General features: G+C 43.5%; 1 protein-coding gene across 2 annotated transcripts in view; it reads left to right on the top strand.

Moving 5' to 3' along the window:
- The window catches only part of ABCA1 (ATP-binding cassette, sub-family A (ABC1), member 1), a 149,594-nt gene that overhangs the window by 27,882 nt on the left and 95,995 nt on the right, over positions 1-25,717 (top strand). For both annotated transcript variants that reach the window (XM_011948232.1, XM_011948235.1), the window contains 3 exons: positions 13,648-13,741; positions 18,293-18,434; positions 19,704-19,822. In XM_011948232.1, the coding sequence (XP_011803622.1) occupies positions 13,648-13,741; positions 18,293-18,434; positions 19,704-19,822 (355 nt within the window). The remainder of the gene's footprint in view (positions 1-13,647; positions 13,742-18,292; positions 18,435-19,703; positions 19,823-25,717) is intronic.

The raw sequence follows: 25,717 nt of genomic DNA, 5'->3' as shown, positions 1-25,717 counted from the left end.
AGAGAGGTTAAGTAACTTCTCTGAGGTCCACACTACTAACAAGGAGCACAGCTAGGGTTCAAATCCAGATCATCCGACTCTGGAGCTAGCACTCTAACTCACTGTGCCAAATTGCTTTGCAGTGGTATCATTATTTTGCCTATCCCCCATCTGAGAATATTGAAGTTTCTGATTCCTTCCTTGCCTTTCTCCCTGCCTTCTGTGGTTATTCCCAAGTCTTGGTGTTCTAGTCCTATATGTCCGTCATTACTCTTATTCCTTCACTATGGTGTGGTCCAGGGCTCCTGCCCCTTCTTATCCTGGTGGAAGGGGCCCACTTGCTGGGAAATTGTCTCTGCCGTGGTTTATCCATGTTATGTGTCTATTAATGAGTAGTGGGAAGAATCATATCATCTTGGCAATGAAAGGAGGGCTATGGCTCTGGGGTACTCTAGTCTGAACCCCTTATTTTACAGATGAGAAAGCTAAGGTATAAAGCAGGAAAGGGATTGCCCCAAGGTCACCCAGCCAGCAACTGCGCTGCAACCAGAAGCTGAGATCCCTAGGACTAGGGCCAAGCCTCAGTCTGTCCCATCACAGTGACTTTTCTTCCCTCCTCCAGACTATTTTTATTTTTTATTTTTTTGCAACTGCATAGCAACTTGAAGGTAGAAGAAAGGGCAGAGAAGAGGTTTTCCGTGCTTAGCCAGGGAAGGAATCTTGCAACAGGATGTGGGGTTGGGTCATTCAAATTGGGCCAGACTCCACTGGTCTTGTTGCTTCTTGCTGGGTATTGCAGATGGGTTTAGAAGTGTTAGGATTAGAGAGATAGGCAGGTTTAGCTAAAGGCAGTTTGTAGCCTTGTGGCAGAGTTCTTGTTAAAGAAGGAAGTGGGATGCAACACCCTGACACAAAGGGGCTTAAGTTGTTACACCACTGCCTGCTAGCCTGTTTTCCTTACCTCCCTTCCTGATTTCTAAAGGAAGTGTATTTTGCTGAATCAGAAAGAAATGTGATTTATTTCAGGTTGCTGATGCTTAGATTGTTAGAGTTGGAAAGATCTGGCTTGCACCTTGTACAATTGACGGAACTGGGGTTCAGGGGGGTATAGGTGTCCAGCGTTCGTCAGTCAAGAAAGTAGCACCAGAACCAGTCTCCTGGTGGCCCTCCAGTTGCAGATCCTTTTTTGCTTTGCTCTCTCTGTATGCTAAAGCGCCTGTGTCTCGGAATCTCAAATTTTGACTGATGGCAGCTTCCCAATCCACCTGGTTTAGATTTCTAGATTATATTGTTTAGACATCAGAACCTCTTAAGGGTTGTAGGGCCACCTTGTTAGCTCACATAGTGAGAACCAGCCCTGCCCATTAGGTAGGGGAAGAAGTTAGCAGTCCATGATAGCTGTTGCCTGCAGTGTATGGAAGTTCATTGCGCAGTGCCTGTCTCCTGAGATCATGGAGTGTATACGCTTGGCCTTAGAGCTCAGCACAGAGCCTGGCCCTTGGGACATGCTTAGTAAGTATTTACTGAATGAGTGGGAAATGTCTTTTTTTTTTTTTTTTTTTTTTTTTTTTTTTTTTTGAGACGGAGTCTTGCTCTGTTGCCTGGGCTGGAGTGCCGTGGCCGGATCTCAGCTCACTGCAAGCTCCGCCTCCCGGGTTTACGCCATTCTCCTGCCTCAGCCTCCCCAGTAGCTGGGACTACAGGCGCCAGCCACCTTGCCCAGCTAGTTTTTTGTATTTTCTAGTAGAGACGGGGTTTCACTGTGTTAGCCAGGATGGTCTTGATCTCCTGACCTCGTGATCCGCCCGTCTCGGCCTCCCAAAGTGCTGGGATTACAGGCTTGAGCCACCGCGCCCGGCCAGAAATGTCTTAAGGCCCATTAGTTTGCAGGCCTTGAGGAGGCTCCCTTGCACTAGGAAGAATAGTAAGAATACACAAAGTCTGTCTGCTGCTGCCAGGAATATAGAAACACTATGTTTGGCGTGGAGCCGAACAGTATACCCCAGAGCAACCCTGTTGAAAGGCAGTGCTTGCCTTTTCATTCTGTGTCCTGGTTTGCTGGTAACTCCTGGGTCCTCCCGTCTCCTGTGCCCCCATTGTGCAGACTCACAGGGAACCATCAGCCAGGGTTAGTTTTCCACTGTTTCTGTTAGGCAAAGAATAAATTGAATTGAGTTGTGAAAGTTGGGTGCAAAGCTCAGTTTGGTTCCAAAGTAACAGTTAACTTGTGTGGGTGGTAGGTATTCAGTACAAACAGGGCTGGGGACAGGAAGGGGAAGAAAACTTTAGAGCTTTCAGGATCCTCATCTGGTTTTAGCCTGATTCAGAGGCCAAGGTCCCTATGGAACAAACTGGACAAAGTGAGAGTGGCCATATCGCCTCTTTTCTTTTGCCTTTATTATTAATTTTCTCAAATAGATCTGACTAGTCATGTGGCTGGGAAAATAGTTAATTGTGATTTTTTATTTTTTATTTTTTAAACTGAGTCTCACCCTATCACCTAGGCTGGAGTGCAGTGGCACGATCTCAGCTTGCTGCAACCTCTGCCTCCCGGGTTCACGCAGTTCTCATGCTTCAGCCTCCCAGGTTCAAGCAATTCTCATGCTTCAGCCTCCCGGGTAGCTGGGATTACAGACGCACAGCACCACACCTGGCTAATTTTTGTGTTTTTAGTAGAGACGGGATTTTAGCATGTTGGCCAGGCTGGTCTCAAACTCCTGACCTCAAGTGATCCACCCACCTTGGCCTCCCAACGTGCTGGCATTACAGGCATGAGGCACTACCCCCAGCCAGAGTACCACTATTTGGGCATTCTTTAATGAAAAAGAATGAACTATCCAAAAATTAAAACTCCTCATTTATGAGCTTTTAGAGAATTTTGCAGAGTAGATGGAAACGCTCTGCATCCTTTCCCCACTTCTGGTTTCACCTGACACATTTCTTCCCTGTCCTTACTCCTGGACCGGCAGCAGTGGTCATGATTCCAATCCCAGCTTGGCCACCATCTGTCTCAATGGCCTAGGAAAACTCCTTTCTCCAGAGCTTTAGTTTTCTACGGAATGAAGAAAGTTAAAACAAATAGAAATTTATTGTTTCATTTGGATAAATACCTATTAAGCACCTGTTACTTGTGGGATGGTTAGCTGGGTATCTAGTGGTGAAGCAGTCAGGCATGAGTACTGTTTTCATAGAGCTTACAGTTCAGTGAGGCCAGCAGATGTGAAACATATCATCATGCAAATAAAAATATAACTGTAAACTGTGATGAGGATTATGAAGGAAAAACCCCGACAAACTGTGGTACTGGTGTTAGATACTAGCAGATGTGGTTAGGGATTTCATTTAGAATGACAGATCGTGACATTAAAGCTGAGAGCTCTGAAGTTCGAGCAATGGTGAGCCAGGCAAAGATCAGAGGCCTAGAGAAAGGGAAATCCATTCCAGGCAGAGAGACTGGGGGTGCTTGTCCCCTAGGTCAGGGAACAGAAGAAAGCCAGTGGCACTGGTGGAGTGAATAAGACTGACTGGGGATGAGTTGGTAATAGACATGACCAGATCATTCAGGGCCTTGAAACTAGGGAAGGAGAATTTAATTTAGTATTTATTTATTTGTGTATTTATGTATGTATTTATTTATTTTCGAGACAGAGTCTAGCTCTGTCACCCAGGCTGGAGTGCAGTGGAGCAATCTTGGCTCACTGCAACCTTTGCCTTCTGGGTTCAAGCGATCCTCCTGCCTCAGCCTCCTAGTGGCTGTGATTACAGATGCCCACAACCATGCCCAGATAATTTTTGTATTTTTAGTAGAGATGAGGTTTCACCATATTGGCCAGGCTGGTCTGAAACTCCTGACCTCGTGATCTGCCCGCCTCGGCCTCCCAAAGTGCTGGGATTATAGGCGTGAGCTACTGTGCCCCGCGAGAATTTACTTTTATTTTATATGTAAGAGGATCCCCTGAGGTAGTCAGGCCACATTGTCTGGTGACTCTTGGGATAGCGGGAACTTGAATGACAATGGCCCAAGAAAGCAATTGTAATCGTTACATATACATGGACCATTTTATGCTCTGTTTTCTTCTTTCATTTAACATTATTTAATGTGCATGTTCATATATTTCTAAATCATCTTCTTCTTTAGAATAATGATTTCTGATGTGTAGGCTGTGTTTTATAGTTTCGAAAGTAATACTTTGATATCCATTATTTTCTTGATTCTCACAGCAATTCTGAGGTGTGTGCATTGCAATTTCTGTTTCACAGATGAAGAGAGTATTGTTAATAAGTTAATGGCCGGGCATGGTGGCTCACACCTATAATCCCAGCACTTTGGGAGACTGAGGTGGGCGGATCACTTGAGGCCAGGAATTTGAGACCAGCCTGGTCAACGTGGTGAAACCCCATCTCTACTAAAAATACAAAAATTAGCCAGGTGAGGTAGCACTTACCTGTAATCCCAGCTATTCGGGAGGATGAGGCAGGAGAATTCGCTTGAACCCGGGAGGTGGAAGTTGCAGTGAGCCAAGATAGCACCACTGCACTCCACTCCAGCCTGGGTGACAGAGTGAGACTCTGTCTCAAAAAAAAAAAAATAGAAGAAAAAGAAAAAAAAAAGGTTGCTAAGAGGAGGGCTGGGATCTTTTGGCTCCAAATCTACTGTAGGATGATGCCTTTGACGTTCCTGATAGCTTTGCAGTAATCTATCAACACAGTTTTTAGAAGTTCAAACCCTGTTGCCAACATTTAGATTGTTCCATGTGTGCTGCTACAAATAAATTACTATAAAGATTCTATACATTTAATCTTTTATTATTTTTGTATCATTGGTGCAGGCCAAAATCTGAGGAACAGGATTACTAGGTTGAAGGGAAATGGCCTGTGAAGTATATGATCAGATGTCTTTGCAGAGGATCCAACCAATTTAAGTAGCCACCGTCAATGTGTGAGACTTTGTGGTTCAGGGAAGGCAGGTCTGGTTTTAAAAATCGTTTCCCCTTTCTAGCATTTTTCTGATGTGATCTTTCAGATTTTGCTTTAGTTTTCCCAGGTCTCATTGGCATGTATGCTGTTAGGGATAGGTCTAAGATTAATTTGTTTTCATATTCATATCATGTCATCCCAGTGATTATTTAGTAAATAATCACTATTGATTAAATAGTGATTCCTTTTCTAGTTATTTTTGGGACATTTATTAAAACCTGGATATGGTGGCTCATGCCTGTATTGCCAGCACTTTGGGAGGCTGAGGTGGGGGATTGCTTGAGACTAGGAGTTCAAGACCAGCCTGGGCAGCATAGCAAGACCCCATCTCTATAAAAATAAGGAAATTAGTCAGGCATGGCCGTACTTGCCTGGAGTCCCAGCTACTTGGAAGGCTGAGGTGGGAGAATTGCTTGAGTCTGGGTGGTCAAGGCTGCAGTGAGCTATGATCATACCACTGTACTCCAGCCTGGGCAACAGAGTGAAACCCTGTCTCAAAAAAAAAAAAAAAAAAAAAGTATAGGGAGCAATTTTGGAGTTACTCATTTGGTTATTTGATATGTAGTTTTAGTTTTGGTGCTGACAGAGCCCAGAATGTGCCCTCAATTTGATGAACATTCTGATATATGAAGGAGCTCATTGTCCTCCACTTACCTTTTTGCCTTTCAGAGTATCTTTTGGTATTTTCATCTATTTTTTCCCCATTGAGTGTTATTACCTTATGAAGCTTGAAAAAGTACCCTACCGCTATTTTAAGTGCAATTGTGCTAAATCTATAAATTAGCTTGGGAAATTTGGATATTAAATTATCTCATCAAGAAGCAGAGCTTAGCTCTCCTGAATTCTTGTCTTCCTTTATTTATCCTACTAAAGTTCTGTGGTTTTCTTTTATATAAGAAGCACATGTGGCCGGGCGCGGTGGCTCAAGCCTGTAATCCCAGCACTTTGGGAGGCCGAGACGGGCGGATCACGAGGTCAGGAGATCGAGACCATCCTGGCTAACACGGTGAAACCCTGTCTCTACTACAAAAAAAACTACCCGGGTGAGGTGGCAGGTGCCTGTAGTCCGAGCTACTCAGGAGGCTGAGGCAGGAGAATGGCGTAAAACTCGGGAGGCGGAGCTTGCAGTGAGCCAAGATAGGCCACTGCACTCCAGCCTGGGCGACAGAGCAAGACTCCATCTCAAAAAAAAAAAAAAAAAAAAGAAGCACACGTTTGGCTAAGTTAATACCTAGGTTTTTTTGTTTATGTTTCTGTTCTCACTGTGAATAGTATTCTCTTTTCCCCACATTATGTTAATTTAACTGGTTTTCACAGGCTTATAGCAATGCTGTTATTTAGGAGAATTTGCCTTGGTTCTGATTAATTTACCCATACTTGCAAATCATTTGCAGCTTTTTAGTTAACTTTGTCAGTTCTCTTAGATTATGACCATGTTATAAACAGAAAGGATATTTTCATCTCTTCCTTTCTGATGTTTATTCTTCTTGTTTCCTTTTTCATGCCCCACTGTATTGTCAAGAATCTCTCAGTACTAAGAAATGGCGACTTCATTTTTCAGCATGGAGTGCATTGTTTTGGCTACCATGATTCAGAAGCCTCTTGCCCAATGCCCAATTTTATTCTGCTAGTTTTCTCTGTTTTTTGTACATGGCCCTTGCGCTGCCCTAACCTTGAATTAACGTGGATAAATCTCAAGAATTTAAGAGCACCGTGACTGTGTCCTCAGGCTAGGCAGTGAAATGGGTTCAGAGTGACTGGATTGTGGTCTATGAACTTCTGCAGCCAGCAGCAAAAGTCAGGCATGAATAATCAAGTGGACAGTGAACATCTGTAGTGTGTGAGATGCTGGCATAACTATGAATGATGATTCAAGAGTGGTTTGATGCATATTGAATAACATAATGATAAGTACTAGACTCTGTGGTAAGCCTTCTATGTGAAATACATTTAATTCTGATAATAATTCTAGAGCAGTGGTTCTCAAGCGGGGGCAGTTATCCCCTTACCCCACCCCACCCTCACCCTTCCACCAGGGACGTAACATCTGGAGATATTTTTGGTTGTCACAATCCTGGGAATGTATGTGCTGATATTTAGAGGTTGAGGTCAGGGATGCTGCTAAGCTTCCTAGAATTCATAGGAGAGTCTCTCACAACAACTATCTGGCCCCAAATGTCAGTAGGGTCGCTATCAAGAAAATCTGCTCCAGCGGTGCCTACTCATATTATCCCCATGTTGAAATAACAAGATGGGAAGTGCAAAGTGGTGCTTTAGCACTCTTAGAGCAGCTTTGACTTTGGTGAGAAACGCCTTTTGAAAACAATGTTTCTCCCCATCTTCCCACCCCATGGGGAGGTATGGGGTTGGGTGGGTAGGTACCAAAGCATGGTTTAGAAGACTTTTCTATAGGAATTTATAATGGTAAAGGATCAACTTCATTTCCAAGCTATTTATGAGGGTTTATGTTTAGGAAAAGTGCTAAGCTTAGAGATGGAGGAGAAATCTGATTTTATTAATGAGTGTAGCCATAATGGCATATCCTGGCAGAAGTCAAGTTTGTTTTCTAGAGGGAGGCTATTATGAAAAGAAATACATGGAACATTCCCCTGGGTTTGGAAGGTGAGTTCTAGGTTCAGTGATGGGAAGAATTTTAGAGGTCCAAGGTAAAAGGGCAAAGATTGAATTTTGTCTCTCGTGAGTTCTTTGGCTCAGGTGGCGTGAACTTTGGAGACAGTCTCTTTAATTCACTCATACATGCTGGTGTCTCAGCTCAGCAAGGGCTTTGAGAGAGCAGGCGTCTGTATGCTCTGGTAAGTGAAGGCACAGTGCATAAGGAGGTTGGGGTCCATAATGGCGAAGAGAAAGAGCCCTTCAGTCAGAGTGCCTTTGAATCTTGGCTCTGCCATTTGCCAATCTTGGACCATCGGGCAATACTCTTTGAATCTCAGCTTCCTCTTTAAAATGTGTACAGGAGTACTAATTGGATTGTTTGATGATTAAATGAGTTAATGTATATAAAGCACTCACAACCCTGATGCATAGTAAGACCTTTTTAAGTGTTAGCCATTATTATTATCATCATCAATTTTTTTAACCTCTTTTCCTGATCTGCTTACACTCGCCATTCAGCTGCTGCAAATGGCTTGTAAGATTTTTTGTTTGCCTTTTGCTGTCAGTTGCCATGGGGAAGATCCATTCATTTTTTTCAGTCAACCAACATATTTTGAGCATCTGCTGCCCTACAGGATCCTAGATATGGGGGCTGTAGAGATGTCCAGGAACATAAGCCTTGATTCATTGGGTCAGATCACTGCTCAGCAGGGCTGGCAAATGCTAGGTTTCTTTTAAGTGGCATACCTTAAAAGGTATATGTCCCAAACGTAGCTTTGTGATGGCAGCGTGGTGGGTACAAAAGCACATACTAAAGGGTCAGTAGATCTGGGTTCAAACTTTGGTGCAGTTTCTTATGGCTCATATCTTGTTCAAACCTCAGTTTCTTCACTTCTAAAATGGTAATGATACAACCTACCCCACAGAGTTATTATGAATTAAATACTGGAGATGAAATACACAAAACGTCCTGAGTACGCAGTCGGTGCCCAGTATTGGCTGTAAGTATTATAAATCTACAAGCTGTGAATTCATCTCACCTCTGTGGATCCTGTTGATATTTCTAGACCATGCCACCTATTGGGGCCATTTCCTACCTGAGTCTCCCGTGGTGTCAAATAGAATGTCATGTGGCCTCCTGAGTTGGATAGAATTGGCCGCTTATCTCAACCCCGCTACTGACTATCTCTGTGATTTACCCTTCCTCCAGCTTTAGCCTTGCTACATATAAAATGAAGACAATAATGTCTCCTATCTCACACGGTTGACCTGGGGATTAAATTAAGTAATTAATATAAAATGTGCCTTGTACATATTGGGTCCTAAATAAACGGTAGCTACTATTTATCCTAAAAGTACAAATAGTAGTTTCAGAGCTTCAAGGTTGTGATGACTATTTATTTTACTCCTACTCTTTGTTTCGTTTCGTTTTTTTCCCCTAATTTCATTAGTTCCCTCCTTCCTTCCTCCTTCCCTCCCTCTCTCCTTCTTTCCTTCCTTCCTTCCTTCGACGAAGTCTCGCATTGTCACCCAGGTTGGAGTGCAATGGAGCGATCTGGGCTCACTCCAACCTCTGCCTCCCGGGTTCAAACAATTCTGCTGCCTCAACCTCCCGAGTGGCTGGGATAACAGGCTCCCGCCACGAAGCCCAGCTATTTTTTGTATTTTTAGTAGAGATGGGGTTTCACCCTGTTTGCCAGGCTGGTCTTGAACTCCTGACCTCATGATCAACCCGCCTTGGCCTCCCAAAGTGCTGGGATTACAGGTGTGAGCCACCACGCCTGGCCTCATTAGTATTTTCTAAATTTATTTACAGTCATACCATTTTAAAAAAAAGTTGTATTCCTGTCTTTGAGCTTGGAACGGCATATAATTTTATGTTCTGCTTTTTTCACTTAATATTATATGGCTAATGATTTCTGTGTTTCAAAAACATTGTTGTGATGATGGCATGATATATTGTTGAGTAGATGTACCATACTTTAATCTAATCATTTCCCCATTGCTATGCAATGTTTCAATGAGTGAATAACTTTATGCATATAGCTTTTTGATATCTTAAGTTCAGTTTCCTAGGATAAATTTCCAGGAATAGTAATTGGGCAAATGGGATAAACATGGCTCTTGAATACATATTGTTACATTGCTTTCCCAAAGGGTTCAACTGATTTATATTTCCATGTTCATTCTTTTCTAAAGTTCAGCTCATTTACTTACTCACCAAACATTTTTAAAGCCGTTATCATGTGGTAGGCTTAGTAAGAAGAAAGTGATCCTAAGGGAGAAGCTCATTTATAAATAGGGTCTCTGGTGTACCAAGAGCTGATACAGACACAAAGTACCTGGGGAAATTGAGATGAGGGAGTCCTGGCTCAGCTGGGAGAAAAGTTTCTTTCCTTTTTTTTTTTTTTGAAACAGAGTTTCACTCTTGTTGCCTAGGCTGGAGTGCAGTGGTGTGGTCTCAGCTCACTGCAACCTCTGCCTCCCGGGTCCTGGTTCAAGCAGTTCTCCTGCCTCAGCCTCCTGAGTAGCTGGGATTACAGGCACGTGCCGCCATGCCCAGCTAATTTTTGTATTTTTAGTAGAGCCGGGGTTTCACCATGTTGGCCAGTCTGGTCTCGAACTCCTGACCTCATGATCCACCCACCTCGGCCTCCCAAAGTGCTGGGATTACAGGCATGAGCCACCGCGCCTGGCCTGAGAAAAGTTTGTTTTCATAGAGTCGTGGTTTTGTTCTTTGGCAGAAAGAAAATTGCTTTCTTCCCCACCCCCACCCCCAGCTTTATTGAAGTATAATTGACAAATAAAAATTGTATATCTTTAAGATATGGAATGTGATGTGTATCTGAACTTAAAAAATAAGCTATAGAATAAAAAGGTGTTTGCTGTTAAAAAAGAAAAGAAAGAAAAGGCTGAATATCATTCCCAAGCTTGGAGTACATTGTCTCTTTGGGATTATTTACAGAAATATTAGCAAGACCAGCCCCATCTTTGGTCTTGAGTACTCCACTGTCAGCATGCTTTCTTCCAGAGAGGGATCCATTTGCCTTTATTTTTCATTCTGTTGTGCTGTCTATGCAAACTATTCTTGATAGTTTTATGGTAACAGTGTTTTTTTGTACCATGAGATAATTTATATATGCTCATTGTGGAAAATTTAGAAAAGACAGGAAAGTATTAAAAACATCACCCTTTTTTTTTTTTAAATTTGTTTTAAATTTGTTTTTAAATTTGTTTTTTTAAATTTTCTTCCCCACCCCCACCCCCAGCTTTATTGAAGTATAATTGACAAATAAAAATTGTATATCTTTAAGATATGGAATGTGATGTGTCTTGCTCTGTCGCCCAGGCTGGAGTGCAGTGGCGCAATCTTGGCTCACAGCAACCTCCGCTTCCCAGATTTAAGCAGTTCTCCTGCCTCGGCCTCCCAAGTAGCTGGAAGTACAAACATGCACCACCATGCCCAGCTAATTTTGTATTTTTAGTAGAGATGGGGTTTCATCATGTTGGCCAGGTTGGTCTCAAACTCCGGACCTCAGGTGATCCGCCTGCCTTGGCCTCCCAAAGTTCTGGGATTATAGGCATGAGCCACTGTGCCAGCCACACCCATATTCTTATCATCCTAGTACATCCACTGTTTATCTTGCTATATTTCCTTCTGCCCAGTCTTACTCTGATCACACAGTGGCGTGATCTCGGCTCACTGCAACCTAGGCCTTCTGGTTCGAGCGATTCTCCTACCTTGACCTCCTGGGTTCGAGTGATTCTTCTGCCTTGGCCTCCTGGGTTCAAGAGATTCTCCTGCCTTGGCCTCCGAAGTAGCTGGGATTACAGGCGTATACCCCCATGTCCATCTAAGTTTTGTATTTTTAGTAGACACAGGGTTTTGCCATGATGGCCAGGCTGGTCTCCAACTCCTGACCTCAGGTGATCCACCTGCTTCGGCCTCACAAAGTGATTACCGGCATGAGCCACTGCATCCATCCCTGAAAAGATTTTTTAAAAGAGTCTAATGTAGAACCATATCAGAGGTCTTTGGAAATAGAAAACTGTTTTGTTTTTTTTAATATCAGAAATAAAACAACAAATAAATAAATAATAATAAAAAAAACACCCAAGACAATCTGAAGCACCAGCAATTGAGCAGAAAGGTTAAATTATGATCTATTCACAGAGTGGAATATCAAGTAGACGTTACAAGACATGTTTTAAGAGCATATTTTATGTCATGGGAAATGCTCTCCCAGTATGATGTTAAATGGAAAAGCAGAATACAAAAGTATATGTGCTGCATAGTCTCAATATTGTAGAGAAAAAATATTATTTATGTAAGCATGAAAAAAGACAAAAGATATTAATAGAGAACCATTTTTAGTTCAGTTTACTAGAGATTATCTCTTAGAGGTAGGATTAAGGTGATTTATATTTACCTTTTTAAACTTTTCTGTATTTTTTTATTTTCAAATTTTCCGTAAAAATATAAGGACTTCTAGATCAAGAAAAATTTCTGCATTGGCTGAGTGCAGTGGCTTACGCCTGTAATCCCAGCAGTTTGGGAGCCCTGGGGCAGAGGATCACTTGAGCCCAAGAGTTTGACGTTACAGTGAGCTATGATCTCTAGTTGATAGCCTAGCCTAGACGGTGGAGCAAGACCCTGTCTCAAAAAAAAATCTTTGCTTTTTTTTTTTTTTTTGAGACACAGTTTTGCTCTGTTGCCCTGGCTGGAGTGCAGTGACACAATCTCAGCTCACTGCAACCTCCGCCTCCTGGGTTCAAGCAGTTCTGCCTCAACCTCCCAAGTAGCTGGGATTACATGCACCCAACACTATGCCCAGCTACTTTTTTTGTATTTTTAGTAGAGACAGGGTTTCACCATGTTGGCCAGTCTGGTCTCGAATTCCTGACCTTAGGTGATCCACCCACCTCAGCCTCCCAAAGTGCTGGGATTACAGTCATGAACCAGTGCACCCGACCCAATCTTTTGCTTTTTTTAAAAAAAATAAGACAAAAAGGGATTTCATACCAGTGTTCTTTTGGCTCTGTGACTCTGAAGCCACAGTTATAAGTTATAATTACTCTTAAACACAAGGCCCAGTGACTCTTCTGGGCTCTTTGGTATTTATGTTGATTACAATGTTGAAATACGGAAATGAAAGGAATGGGAGAGGTGATAGACTTCAGGCAATGTAACTAGTTGTCTGAACACTACTGGCTCAGTTACATTATGTCTAGTGATTTCCATCTTGTCCTTGTGCTGATTTATCCCCTAGTAACTCACTGAGGCAGGGTTTTCCTTTGGAGAAACCTCATTGCTTTGACCAGTGTATCATGCTTGCTTATAAGTTCAATGATCTTTTAACTCATTGGAGAAGATGGTGACCAGACCTGGAGAGATGGGGAAGGACTTCGCCCTCTCTCTTTACAGTCCTGCATGCACACAGGTCAATATGGAACTATGTGTGAATTTTCATTGTTGAGAGCCCTCTTCTCTGCCCCATAGGGAGCAGCTTTCTGTGCAATTAGAGGAGCAAGGGTTGTGTGTATTTAGCACAGCAGTTGCCCTGGTCCTCTCCTTTCAACATAGTCACCATGTACCTGACACTGTGCTAAGGCTGGGGATACAGAGAGACTTGGATGGGTGCCTGCTTTCAGAATGCTCAGTGTGCTGAGGAAGCCAGCAACAGAAACAGATGATTTCAGGAGCTCCAGGAAAATGCCACAGGAGGAGTGTGCCTGTGTTACTGGAGTAGCACGGGAGAAGGGCTTCTAGCTCAGGCTGAGATTTTAGTAAAGGAAATTATGCCAGGATGCATCCTGAAGAATGAGTAGAAGTAAACCAGATAAAGCAGGATAGGAAGCATCTTCCCTTACCTGAGGGAAGACACAGAGGTTTATGGAATGGTGTATTAAAAGGTCAGAACTCCAAACAGTTCTGTTAAAGCTTAGAGAGTGGTGGGAGAGACTGGAGAAATTGATTAATTAGTAAATGAAGTTTTCTATGGATTTCCTAAATCCCAGTAGCATTGGACATCCATGTTATTTTGAAATTTACAGTGTTCTGTCTTATTTTCCACTCAGTGTCAGCTGCTGCTGGAAGTGGCCTGGCCTTTATTTATCTTCCTGATTCTGATCTCTGTTCGGCTGAACTACCCACCCTATGAACAACATGAATGTAAGTAACTGTGGATGTTACCTGAGACTCACCAATGGCAGGGAAAATCCAGGCAATGAACGTGGGCTAAATTGGACTTTTCCAAAGATGCCGTCTTTGAGAAACATCACACATGGTTTGGATCAGAAAAACCTAGGCTTCTCATTTTTTGATAAGGCATGAACTCAGGAGACTATTTTCAGTCCTAGTGAATGGTGATACTTGTAATTATAACAATAGCCAGCATCTCTTTTACACATTTTTAAATCATGAAAATAAAATAACCTTACTGATAATTTTAGAAAGTGGTGATTCAAAAGCACATTTAAGATAATGCCTTAACACCTAGTCTTTTCCATATGCATGATGTCTTAATCACACGTTGCAAATCATGGAACACATCATTTTAAGCAACATTTGTGTAGAACTTCTCAGTTTTACTAATACTATTTTATTCTCATAACAACCTTGAATAGAACTCAGATCACCTGACTGTCAATCATGTATTTTGATAACAGCCTTTACAGTGAGCATAGAAAATACAGTAGTGGCTAAGAACGCAAGCTCCAGATGTCAGGTTACCTGGGTATGAATTCTGCTGTCAGCATTCACTAAGCATATGACCTTGGACAAGTGATTTCAGCTTCTTTTTAAAAGGGAATGGTAATACCTACCTCATATTATTATTGTCAGTGTATCATCTTACAATCACAGTCTTTCTCTTAGGTCTGTGCTCAGTGGGTGGATTGACACTGCAGAAACGGCTAAATCTAAAGGATCAATGTTTATGTGAGAAATGTAGCTGGGACTTCAGTTTCACTGCCCCAGTGATTTTTCCTATTGCTAAGCAGGTCAGTCCATACCCCTACGAGACACACAAGCTTACGAGATACTGTTCTTCCAGGAAAGCAATGGGGCCAGGGCCACCTTTTAATTGTGTTTCTTGACCTGGTCCCATCTTTCTCACAATACATAGCAACAGTGTTTACTTGCTAATTATCTAGTGCACATCACACATGGTCATATGAAATACACACACACACACACACACACCCGCTCAAGAAACATTTTCTCAGACATGATTTCCTGATTTCACCAAAAAAGAAAAGAGTGGGCCAGGCACAGTGGTTCAGGCCTATAATCCCAGCACTTTGGGAGGTCAAGGTGGGTGGATCACTTGAGGTCAGGAGTTTGAAACCAGCCTGGCCAACGTGGTGAAACCTCATCTCTACTAAAAATACAAAAATTAGCCAGGCGTGGTGGTGCACACCTGTAATGCCAGCTACTGGGGGGGCTGAGGCAGGAGAATTGTTTGAACCCGCGAGGCTGAGGTTGCAGTAAGCTGAGATCATGCCATTGTACTCCAGCCTGGGCAACAGAGCGCAACTGTGTCTCAAAAAAAAAAAAAAAAAAGCATAAACTGAAATTTATACACAATTTATATGCCTGTGAGATAATTGTTTTCTCTTTTGGAACCCCAAAGAGATTTTTTTGATTGATGAGCAAATACATATTAGATTTTATTTAAGCATTATGTCAAGCCAAGTGCCACTGAAGTGTAAGTTTCAAGGGCAAACTCAATTTTTTCATCTACTGGACTATTCTTTCTGGAATGATTACAAGCAGGCAGGATAGTGTAGTGGAAATAGCAAATGTCTTTGGCATCAGACAAGTTGGAGTTTGTTTGTATCCTGCCTCTGCCATTCACCAAGGTTGTGATCTTGGGCAAGTTGTTGAGTTTTAACCTAGATTCCTCAGACTTCAGATTATAAATTTTCAGAAAAGTTCTGAAATTCTTGTATATATAGATGGTAAATGAGACTTTTCCTTACATCTATGCACTTCTTTGTTTGTTTTGAGACGGAGTCTCGCTCTGTCGCTTAGGCTGGAGTGCAGTGGTACGATCTCCACTCGCTACAACCTCTGCCTCACAGGTTCAAGCGAGCCTCCTGCCTCAGCCTCCCAAATAGCTGAGACTACAGACATGTGCCACCACGTCCGGCTAATTTTTGTATTTTTAGTAGAGACAGGGTTTCACCACATTGACCGCGCTGGTCTTGAACTCCTGGCCTCAGGTGTTTTTTCCGCTTCAGCCTCCCAAAGTGCTGGGATTACAGGCATGAGCCACCATGCCCGGCCACATCCATGCACTTCTTGCAACCTTACCTTCTGTTCTCATCACCCTCCAGGGACCTAGTTGGAAGGGCAGAGTTAAAAGTTAAGGCGAAACTTGAAGAGGTGTCTTGTCCCTAGGAACAAAGGATTGGTGTGAAATTCTTCTCTATAAATCTTCCCCAGTTCAAACTAGAGTTATCAAGGTCTTAAAACCTTCCCTGGGTCCTGAGAGTCCATTATATTATTTGTCTTCCTGTGTACCCACTGCTTAGTCCTGATCCTACTTTTGTTTGCAAATAGGATGGGGTACAACGTATAAGGAAGGGCCTTTGCCGCCCCTGCTAAGGGATAACCTGGAATACCTTCACCATCACTGCCCTGTGCTGCTTTTCACCTATGCCACTCTGTCTACATTGCCAGTATCTCCTGGCGTTGAAAGGGGAGAATCTTTTGGTTCTTCGAGTATTTGGTTGGGTTACATAAATCTCCCCGAATGAAGAGCAGCTGACTTAGGCAAAGGGGCCTTGTTTGGTTTTCCTTGAACTATTAACAGGAAGATAGGGAGATTAACTGTGTAAATGTTCAATAGGCCAGAGTCCCTGCAGAGGGTGGCCACAGTGATCAGATCTTGTCACATCCTTGCTTTGGATGTTGCTTCTCTGGTTGGAGTATGGATAGAAGAGAAAGACCCTATACTGAAGTGCAAAGTGCAGCAAGTCCTGACTTTGGGTTAACTTCTGGGGAGACTCAGCCCATTTGTATGAAAATAAACAGATGAATAAAACAAAGTTCCCACTTTGGAGGGAGGTGGTAGCTGTGAGATGGAAGGAGTGTTCTCGTTGGGCAATAGCAGAGTAAGTGCTGTGGTAGATTCACTCCCACAGTGCCTGAAAAATCCTCATAGGCCCATTTGTGGAGCCTTTGTCCTGCACCAGGCACTCTGCAAAAATGCTTTGCCTGCAAAACCTCATGTGATGCTCACCACAGCTCTGTGAAGTTAATTGTACTTTTATCACCACTTTACAGATGAGAAAACTGAGGGTGTGGGGCCAGTGAGTTGGCCAAAGTCGCTGCTTAGCAAGCTGCAGGGACTGGATGTGAATTCCAATTGGTTTGTGAAGCTACTTGTTCTTCACCACCTAGAGCTGTGGTTCTTGATAACTGTGGACTCTTTTGGGGTCACAGATAACCCTGAGAATATGATAGAAGCTGGAGCTCTGGCCTTTCTGTCCACACCTGAACAGGTCCTTGGGTTAAGAACCCCTGGTCTAGGGCCTATTAATCTTGATCCTTAGAAGCAGCATCCATGTGTTACGGCCACAAACCCAGCTGTGCCAAATTGAATCCTAGGACTGAGCCCAAATATGTCCCATCATCCTTTTGGTAAGAAGCTCATTGTAAGAAAGAGAGAAGAGAGCAAGAGGATGGCCTAGTGCATGGGGCCTTGTTTTAATATAGGGACAAAACAACAATGGTAACAATGAAACACCGAAGCTTCACAGACGACATCAGACCCCAAGCCCGCGTGTTTTTCTGGTGCCCTTGAGGAGCTTTATAGCTGGCAGAGGAGGTGAAACTGACAAATCTTTGGCAAACTGAGGAGAGTACCAGAGGGGTTTGGTATGAGCTAAATTCCAGTCTAACTGCATGTGTGAGGAAGAGGCTTGGATTGGGACCATGGAGATGGGGGTTCTACTCCCAGTTGTACCAGCTGACTCCGCGAGTGTTCTTTGTCAGTCACTTTATCTTATTTATTTATTTATTTTTTGAGATGGAGTTTTGTTCTTGTCACCCAGGCTGGAGTGAAGTGGCGCTATCTTAGCTCGCTGCAACCTCCGCCTCCTGAGTTCTAGCGATCCTCCTGCCTCAGCTTCCCAAGTAGCTGGGATTACAGGCACCTGCCGCCAAGCCCATCTAATTTTTGTACCAAACCCATCTAATTTTTGTATGCTTAGTAGAGATAGGGTTTCACCATGTTGGCCAGGGTGGTCTTGAACTCCTGACCTCAGGTGATCTGCCCATCTTGGCCTCCCAAAGTGCTGGGTATACAGGCGTGAGCCACCGTGCCCGGCCCACTTTATCTTACCATGGTTACCTCCTTAGAGTATGAAAAAATAGGCTTAGGGCATCCCCAAGTCCCCTCTATGTCTGAGAGCTGAGGCTGGTCATCAAGAGGAACTAAGGATGCCATGGGATTTCTGCTTAGGACCTCTCTCATCACTTCTCCAACGCTGGTGTCATGAACTCCATTCTACAGATGATGTCCACTAGATTAAGAATGACATCTAAGGCCAAGTTTCCACCTGAGAGTCAGATTTATTCAGAAGAGACAGGTCTCTGGGATGTGGGGAATGGGACGGACAAACTTGGCATGAAGCATTGTATAAATGGAGCCTCAGAATCGCTTCAGAGAATTAATGTTTCTCCCTGTGTTTTTCTACTCCTCGATTTCAACAGGCCATTTTCCAAATAAAGCCATGCCCTCTGCAGGAACACTTCCTTGGGTTCAGGGGATTATCTGTAATGCCAACAACCCCTGTTTCCGTTACCCGACTCCTGGGGAGGCTCCCGGAGTTGTTGGAAACTTTAACAAATCCATGTAAGTATCAGATCAGATTTTCTTTCCAAACTTATCAGTTAATCCTTTTCCTTCCCTTCTTGTCTTCTGGAGAATTTTGAATGGCTGGATTTAAGTGAAGCTGCTTTTGTAAATGCTTGTGTGATAGAGTCTGCAGAATGAGGGAAGGGAGAATTGGGGAGAATTTGGGGTATTTGGGGTATCCATCACCTCGAGTATTTATCATTTCTGTATGTTGTGAACATTTCAAGTCCTGTCTGCTAGCTATTTTGGAATATACTATATGTTGTTAATGATATCATTCAGCAGACGTGCATCTGAATGGGCTGGCTCTAGGAGCTAGGGGGTAGGGGCTGGCACAGAGACTCACGCTGGAAGGGTCCTTGCCCATAAGGAGCTGACAGCCAAGGCTAGGGGAATTCTGTCTTCTCTGCATCAGATCACCTCTCTCACCTCTGTCACTGCCCCATCAGACTACAGTGTCTGCAGGTCTTTCTCCCCTGAGTGTGAGCTCCCTGAGCAAAGCAGGATGCTGCCCCTTCCCTTTGTATTCCTGGCTCCTGGCTTCAGTGCCTGGACATAAGTATGGGCATAATAAATGTCTCCCAAATGAGACATTGAGGTTTCTTCAAATGCACAGGACCGTGATGTGAGTTAGGGTGGACTAAGGACTATGGGATGTGACTCAGGACAATCCTGAGGAAGCTGCAGCTGTGGCACGCAGGGCCACACTGTCATGTTCATGGACCCTAGACTGGCTTTGTAGCCTCCACGGGCCCCTTCCATACAACAATATTAAAAATTATATTTCATGACTGCATTGGTATAAAGATGAATACGATCCAGACCAGATTCATGATTATTTATACATTTTTAGTGTATTAACTTTTAATTCTGCTTTTAAAATAAATTAAAACATTTTAATATGCCCTTAAGAGTATCCCAGGCCCAGGCCACTGAGCCTACTGTGCCTCATGGATAAGTCAGCCCTGGGGGCATGTGTGTGCATGCATGTGTGTTCACACGCATGATGAGCCAGGCCTTGAAGGGTGGTAAGATTTGGGTGTGTTGACCAATGGAAAAGGGCATTTGGGGCCCTGATGATGGGTGGGGGAGGGAACATGGTGATGAATGGAGCTGGGTGTGGGGAGCCATGGGAGTGGGCCAGGGCCAGACTGTGGAGGACCTGGGAGCCAGGCTGAGTCGTGTGTACTTGGCAGTCACTTTTGTAAAGCAGCAGAGGCAGTTGGCCTAACAAGAGCCTTTCTCCTTTTCTTGCACGCTTTACAGTGTGTCTCGCCTGTTCTCAGATGCTCGGAAGCTTCTTTTATACAGCCAGAAAGACACCAGCATGAAGGACATGCGCAAAGTTCTGAGAACATTACAGCAGATCAAGAAATCCAGCTCAAGTAAGTGAAAACCTTCTCTGCGTCAGTTTATAATTAGAAATTGACCTGCACCAGGGAAAGAGAGTAGCCCAGGTGTCTGGGGCTTGTTCCCATTAGATCTTCCCCGAGGGGTTTTTCTCCTTGGTGGCTGGCCTCTAGGGCCCCTCTGCAGGAGGCATTGGTGAAGAAACTAGGGGAGCTGGTTGCCACAGACAGTGATGTACTAATCTCCTCTGGGAAGACGGAAGAAAAGTCCCCAGAGAAGAATATACAGACTTGACCTTAGGGACAGCTAGGGGTGCGGATTGCTGCCTACTGCATTTTTTTGGAGTTGGCCATATGGTTGTAATGAATGGATAGATTTATAGACAGGGTATTTCTGTGCATATAAGAGCAATTAAAGTTGCAACTTGATAAGGATAAGTGAAAGTTAAGCACTTATTTCTAAAAAGAACATGCAATTCATTTTCCCCTAGTCATTTCAATTAGTCTGATGCGCATTTGAACTTGTTGTCTTTAAAAAGTGAAATCTGTACCTCTGATCTGGTAAGTGTCCAGGCAATTTATTGCGTGCCATCCAGGAAGTATCTGAGGAGTGGGCATTTGCTGGCTGAGGCATTGGCTGCCATAACATCAGAGCAGCCTCCCAGGCAGTGGCCTGGCAAGGGGACAGAGGCTGGTGGGAGCAGCTGGCTGAGTGCAGTCGATAATGGCACGTGCATGGTCTGTAGAGAATATAGAAGCAATAACGAAGCCGGTAAAAGTTGGTTTGCATTTTATTATTACTAAGCGCCGGTGGTTCTAAACAATGTCAGTGATAAATTACCCCTCCCCATCATGGACCAATGACTACCACTGCTCCAGGGAAGTGCTTTTTATTCTGTTTGGTTCTTAGGGAGGGATGGAATTGGCTGGCCTTTGCTGAAAGGCCTACCAGTTTGTTTTCCATTTGGCAAAAGAAGAAATGGTAAAGCTAGAATTTAAACCAGACTCAGATTTGAGGGATTTTTTTTAAGGCATACAGAACTGTGCTTTCCTCAGGCAGGAAAAGAGGCAATGGGCAATGTGGGACCTGATGACAGAGGGAAGCAAAGCTGTCTTAGGGGTAGCATGGAGGAGGTGCTGCTTCACAGCAGAGAGAGGTATGGCTGTGCTTGGAGCTTCCACTTACACCACTCCTGGCTGCACAGCCAGGCCATCGAGATGCTGTTTCCTGGACCTGCAGGTCCTGGTCTTGCACATGGCGTTTCTTCTGGTGCAGGAGACAGAGAGGTAGCAACCCCTGATCAAAGCCTCAGTCCTTCCTTATTTACTGGAGAGCCCCTGCTGGTTGACCAGAGGCAGAACTGGGGATATTTCCTTTACTTCTGTAGCAAGAGACAGCATGGTGCAGAGGAAAGAGTGCTAGCACACATTACCTTGTGGATGCATGACTTTGTGAATAAGTTAGTTAGCACTGTTTCAGACACCTCTTCTTACCTGTTAATGAGATAAAACATGTAATTGCTTAAAAACAGTATTTGGCAGATAGGAATCACTTACTGAATATGAATTATGATTTTTTTTGGAGTGGTGACATCTCAACCAAGCCATTTAACCCCTCAGCCTTAATTTCCTCAACTATAAAATAGCAGCTAACTTGAAGTGTAAACTATAAAACCTAATGCAATATCTGGCACATAGTAGATTCCCAATAAATGAGAGCCAGTATTCTTATAAGACAGCCATGCATTTCTAAGCATCTGGCCTTGTTCTTCTGCCTTGCAGTTTGTGTGGCAGTTGAAATAGACTGGCTGATGGGTTAAGTAGTCAAGCAGACTTTCTGATCTTAGTGGAGGAGACTGCCTTAAAACACCACTAGTTTTCTTTTCTTCTTCTTCTTCTTCTTTTTTTCTTTATTTTTTGAGACAGAGTCTTGCTCTGTTGCCAGGCTGGAGTGCAGTGGCGCGATCTCGGCTCACTGCAGCCTCCGCTCACTGCAGCCTCTGCCTCCTGGGTTCAAGCGATTCTCCTGCCTCAGCCTCCTGAGTAGCTAGGACTACAGGCATGTGCCACCAGGCCCAGCTACATTTTGTATTTTTAGTAGAGACGGAATTTCACCATTTTGGCCAGGGTGGTCTCAATCTCCTGACTTCATGATCCGCCCACCTTGGCCTCCCAAAGTGCTGGGATTATGGGCGTGAGCCACTGCACCTGGCTTTCTTTGAGAAACTGGAGACATGAGTTAGGTGGAGAAGAGAAGCCAAATCTGTGTCTAAAATCCCTACAGTTGTGTGCACAGCTCTGAGGAGAGCAGGTCCCTTGGATTTTGAGTGTATTATTATGTTGGTGCTTGTTTCATATCTCTCTCTTCACTCAGTATGTCCCCTTTACTGCCCTGCAGCTGTTTCTTTCTTTTTTAACTTTTTTTTTTTTTTTGAGACGGAGTCTCACTCTGTCACCCAGGCTGGAGTGCAGTGGCATGATCTCGGCTCACTGCAACCTCTGCCCCCCGAATTCAAGCAATTCTCTTGCCTCAGCCTCCTGAGTAGCTGGGATTACAGGCGCCTGCCACTGCGCCCAGTTACTTTTTGTATTTTTAGTAGAGACGGGATTTCAACTATGTCGGCCAGGCTGGTCTTGAATTTCTGACCTCATGATCCACCTGCCTCAGCCTCCCGAAGTGCTGGGATTATAGGCATGAGCCACCAGGCCCGGCCTAGCTGTTTCTTAAATTCCTTCTTTCTTTGCTTATCTTGTAGCACAAAGCAGGCCTTAGTATAGGGGGAAATACACAGAAACACTCCCTTTTCCTACAGGAAATCAGTAACTTTTTGCTGATTTTGTTTTTATTTACTTATTTATTTGTTTAAATTTATTTTTATTTTTAATTTTTATTTTTAATTTTTTTTTAGAGACAGGGTTTCTTTCTGTTTTCAGGCTAGAGTGCAGTGGTGCACTTATAGCTCACTGCAGCCTCGACTTCCTGGGCTCAAGTGATCCTCCTGCCTCGGCCTCCCAAAGGCCTGGGATTACAGGCATGAGCCACTGCACCTGGCCAACTTTTTGCTGATTGTGAATAGCACTCTGCTGATTTCAGAGAGAAGCTGAGACTGGCGTATGTCAGTATGGATCCCCACTTAGAGATCTGTGTTTATCTGCACTGACACCCCATCACAGCATGATGAACTTGGCCCTCCTGTGCTGTCTGTCTCAGGACTGGGAGGATCCTTGAAACTGATCTGGTTTGGAGCTGTGTCCTCATTCACCTCCTTTACCACACACCCACCTTCCCAGGGTGGGGACCTACCGCTCAGTAAGTAGCTCATTCTGGGTATTGACATCTCTAATTGTTAGAAAATATTCACCACCCTGTTATGCTTTCTAGAGAACAAGTCTAATTTTATTTTCCTTGAAATATTTGAAGACAGCTCTCATGTTTTTCTTTCACTGTTTTCCCAAAGTCCATGATTTTTTAGGCGAAATGGCCTCCTTTCCTCTTCTGGAATGTTTTTCCTCCCCATTTCTGCCTCTCTGGTTGTGTCTCAGTGTGTCTGTGTGCTTCTTGAAGTTTACTGGAAATTACAAAAGTAGTCTGGCACAGAGGAGAAAGGGATTTTTGCCTCGCTTGTTCTGAGTGCTGCATTTCCGTTAATGCAGTCTGAGATTGCATTAGGCATTTTGGCATTCACGTCACCTTTTTGACTCATGTTCCATGTGCACTCAAACAAAATTGTGATGATTTTAAATATGCAGAATTGCAAGTTACTTGGTCTCCATTCCTTTGTTGTATTGTTGGCTTTTTGGACTAAAGGGAAAAATGTCTTTTTTCTGTTTTACATGTTTAGATTCCCTATGCCATCCTCCTAAAACCATTTTAGATTCTGATTTTGCCATGTATTTTATCTGCTACTCCTTTCTTGTCATCTAGAGATGTGATAAACAACTCTCTTTGGCCTCATTCAAGTCATCGGTAACTGTGGGACAAAGACTTGAAGCTTGGATCAGTCCAGTGGAGACCAACCACTCCTGTAGACTCTACCCCTCAGGCCTATGCTGTAACCAGTGCTGGGTCACTGGGCTCCTGCTTCTGTGCTCCAGCTGGAAAGTTTATCTTGTTCTTTCCATCAGTTTAGAATCTGCTAAATTCATTGGGCTATCCCCAGATGATCTGTAGATATGGGGGTCTCTACTTAGATACTCTCATGATTTCCTTGGGTAGAGCATCGTTTTATTTCCACTTATTGGAAGAGACCTTAGAGACCGGTGATTCAATCATTCAACCTTTATTTATTGAGCAACTCCTATATGCCAACCACTGTTCTAAGTGCCGAGACACAGAGGTGTCCAAAACAAATATGGCCCCTCTCCATATGGAATTTCTATTCTAGAGGAGAATCTGACCCAGAAGGGGGAAGTGACTGTCCCAAGTCTACACAACCCACAGAAGTGATATTTTGGGAATAAATCATGGCTAAACTCCCCTGCTGCTCCAGGCAGTTCTCCTTCTACAGTACTCTATTGTGCTGTTTTAATAATCTTTCAACTGGGAAGAATTCCTGTTTCAGGAATTAAGCCATGGACACATCTTTGCATTATCCTTGAAATCATCCTAATAAGAAATCCAAGGAGGAAGTCTTACAGGGTGCCTCACCCACTTTTCTCTTCACTGGAACCTTTTAGACATTTTATTATTTTCTTCCTCAACCAGAGTACAGGCACACAAGTTGAGTGGTGACTAAATTAATGTTTGCAAGGCAGTGTGAAAAGCATTCATTCATCTTAAATCCCTGTGATGTCTGCAACTCAGATGTAAAAATTGGATAAATCCTCAGAAACCCTAGGGAAAGTGACATGTCTGTATTTTGTCTCTGTGAGATGCAGACTGACAGAAATAAGTGTTTCTCTGGGTGAGTTTTGTGTGGTATCTGGGATGATTTTAGGCAGTACGTGGATGAGAACTTTTAATTTTAACCCACATCAAATTGCAATTTCATGGAAATTATTGCTTAGGAGGATGTTCAGCAGGAAAAATATAATTAAAGTTAATTCAAAAGAAACATTTTATGTGAATATGGTAAAACTTGTGAGAGTAGTTTGTAAATGATTGAAGATTGGAAAACATTGTAATAAAAGTAAGTGTGGGGCTTTGTATTAAGATTCATTTTGGGAAGAAATCCATGCTCCATCCCTTATTAAGTGTGAACTTTGGGCATGTGTTGATGCTTTCTGGCCCACAGTTTACCTGAAGATTAGCTGCCCTAAGGGTCACTGAGCATTAAATTAGATGATGTCTGTGAATGACTGATAGTGAAGCTCATAGCCCACAGTTGACACATAATAAATTCGAGTTGCTTTGCTTCTCCTTCTGTTCCTGGCTGACTCTTTGACCTTTGCCATTTGTTCGGCCTCTCTGGGCCTTAAGTTCTGTTGACTTGAAATTGGAACTTTGGTGAAACAACCAGAAAATGCTTCAGCTCAGAAACTTGGTCAGTACTTGCATGGGGGATCACCTGGGACTACCCCAGGATGTGGGCTGTCTGCTAGACTATAGCCCCTTGAGGGCAAGGTGGGCTCCTTGTTCATGGTTCCATCCCAAGCCTCAGCACAGTAGTGGGTGCATGGTGAGCCGTTAGTGAATCATTGTGGAATGAAGGTGGGAGAAAATAAAATACCTGCCCTTCACACGGCAGGGTATTGTGAGGGTCAAGTAAAAGTGCTTTAAAAAATTGTATTATAAAGTTTATTCCCTTGTGTGAACCCAGGTCAACAGAGCCTACGAATAATAATGATGACAGAAGTTCTTCAGAAAGTCTTGGTCTTCTTTCTTTCACAAAATTGCCTCCCAGAACTTTACTAGAAGGGCAGCCATGAACCTAGAGGCCTAAAGTAGATTTACTGGGAAGCTAAAAATATTTTATTTTTCATAGCTCCTTT

This window comes from Colobus angolensis, unplaced genomic scaffold (assembly GCF_000951035.1).
Source record: "Colobus angolensis palliatus isolate OR3802 unplaced genomic scaffold, Cang.pa_1.0 Scaffold276, whole genome shotgun sequence".
Classification (NCBI taxonomy): domain Eukaryota; kingdom Metazoa; phylum Chordata; class Mammalia; order Primates; family Cercopithecidae; genus Colobus; species Colobus angolensis.
This window is presented reverse-complemented; position numbering and strand designations above follow the sequence as displayed.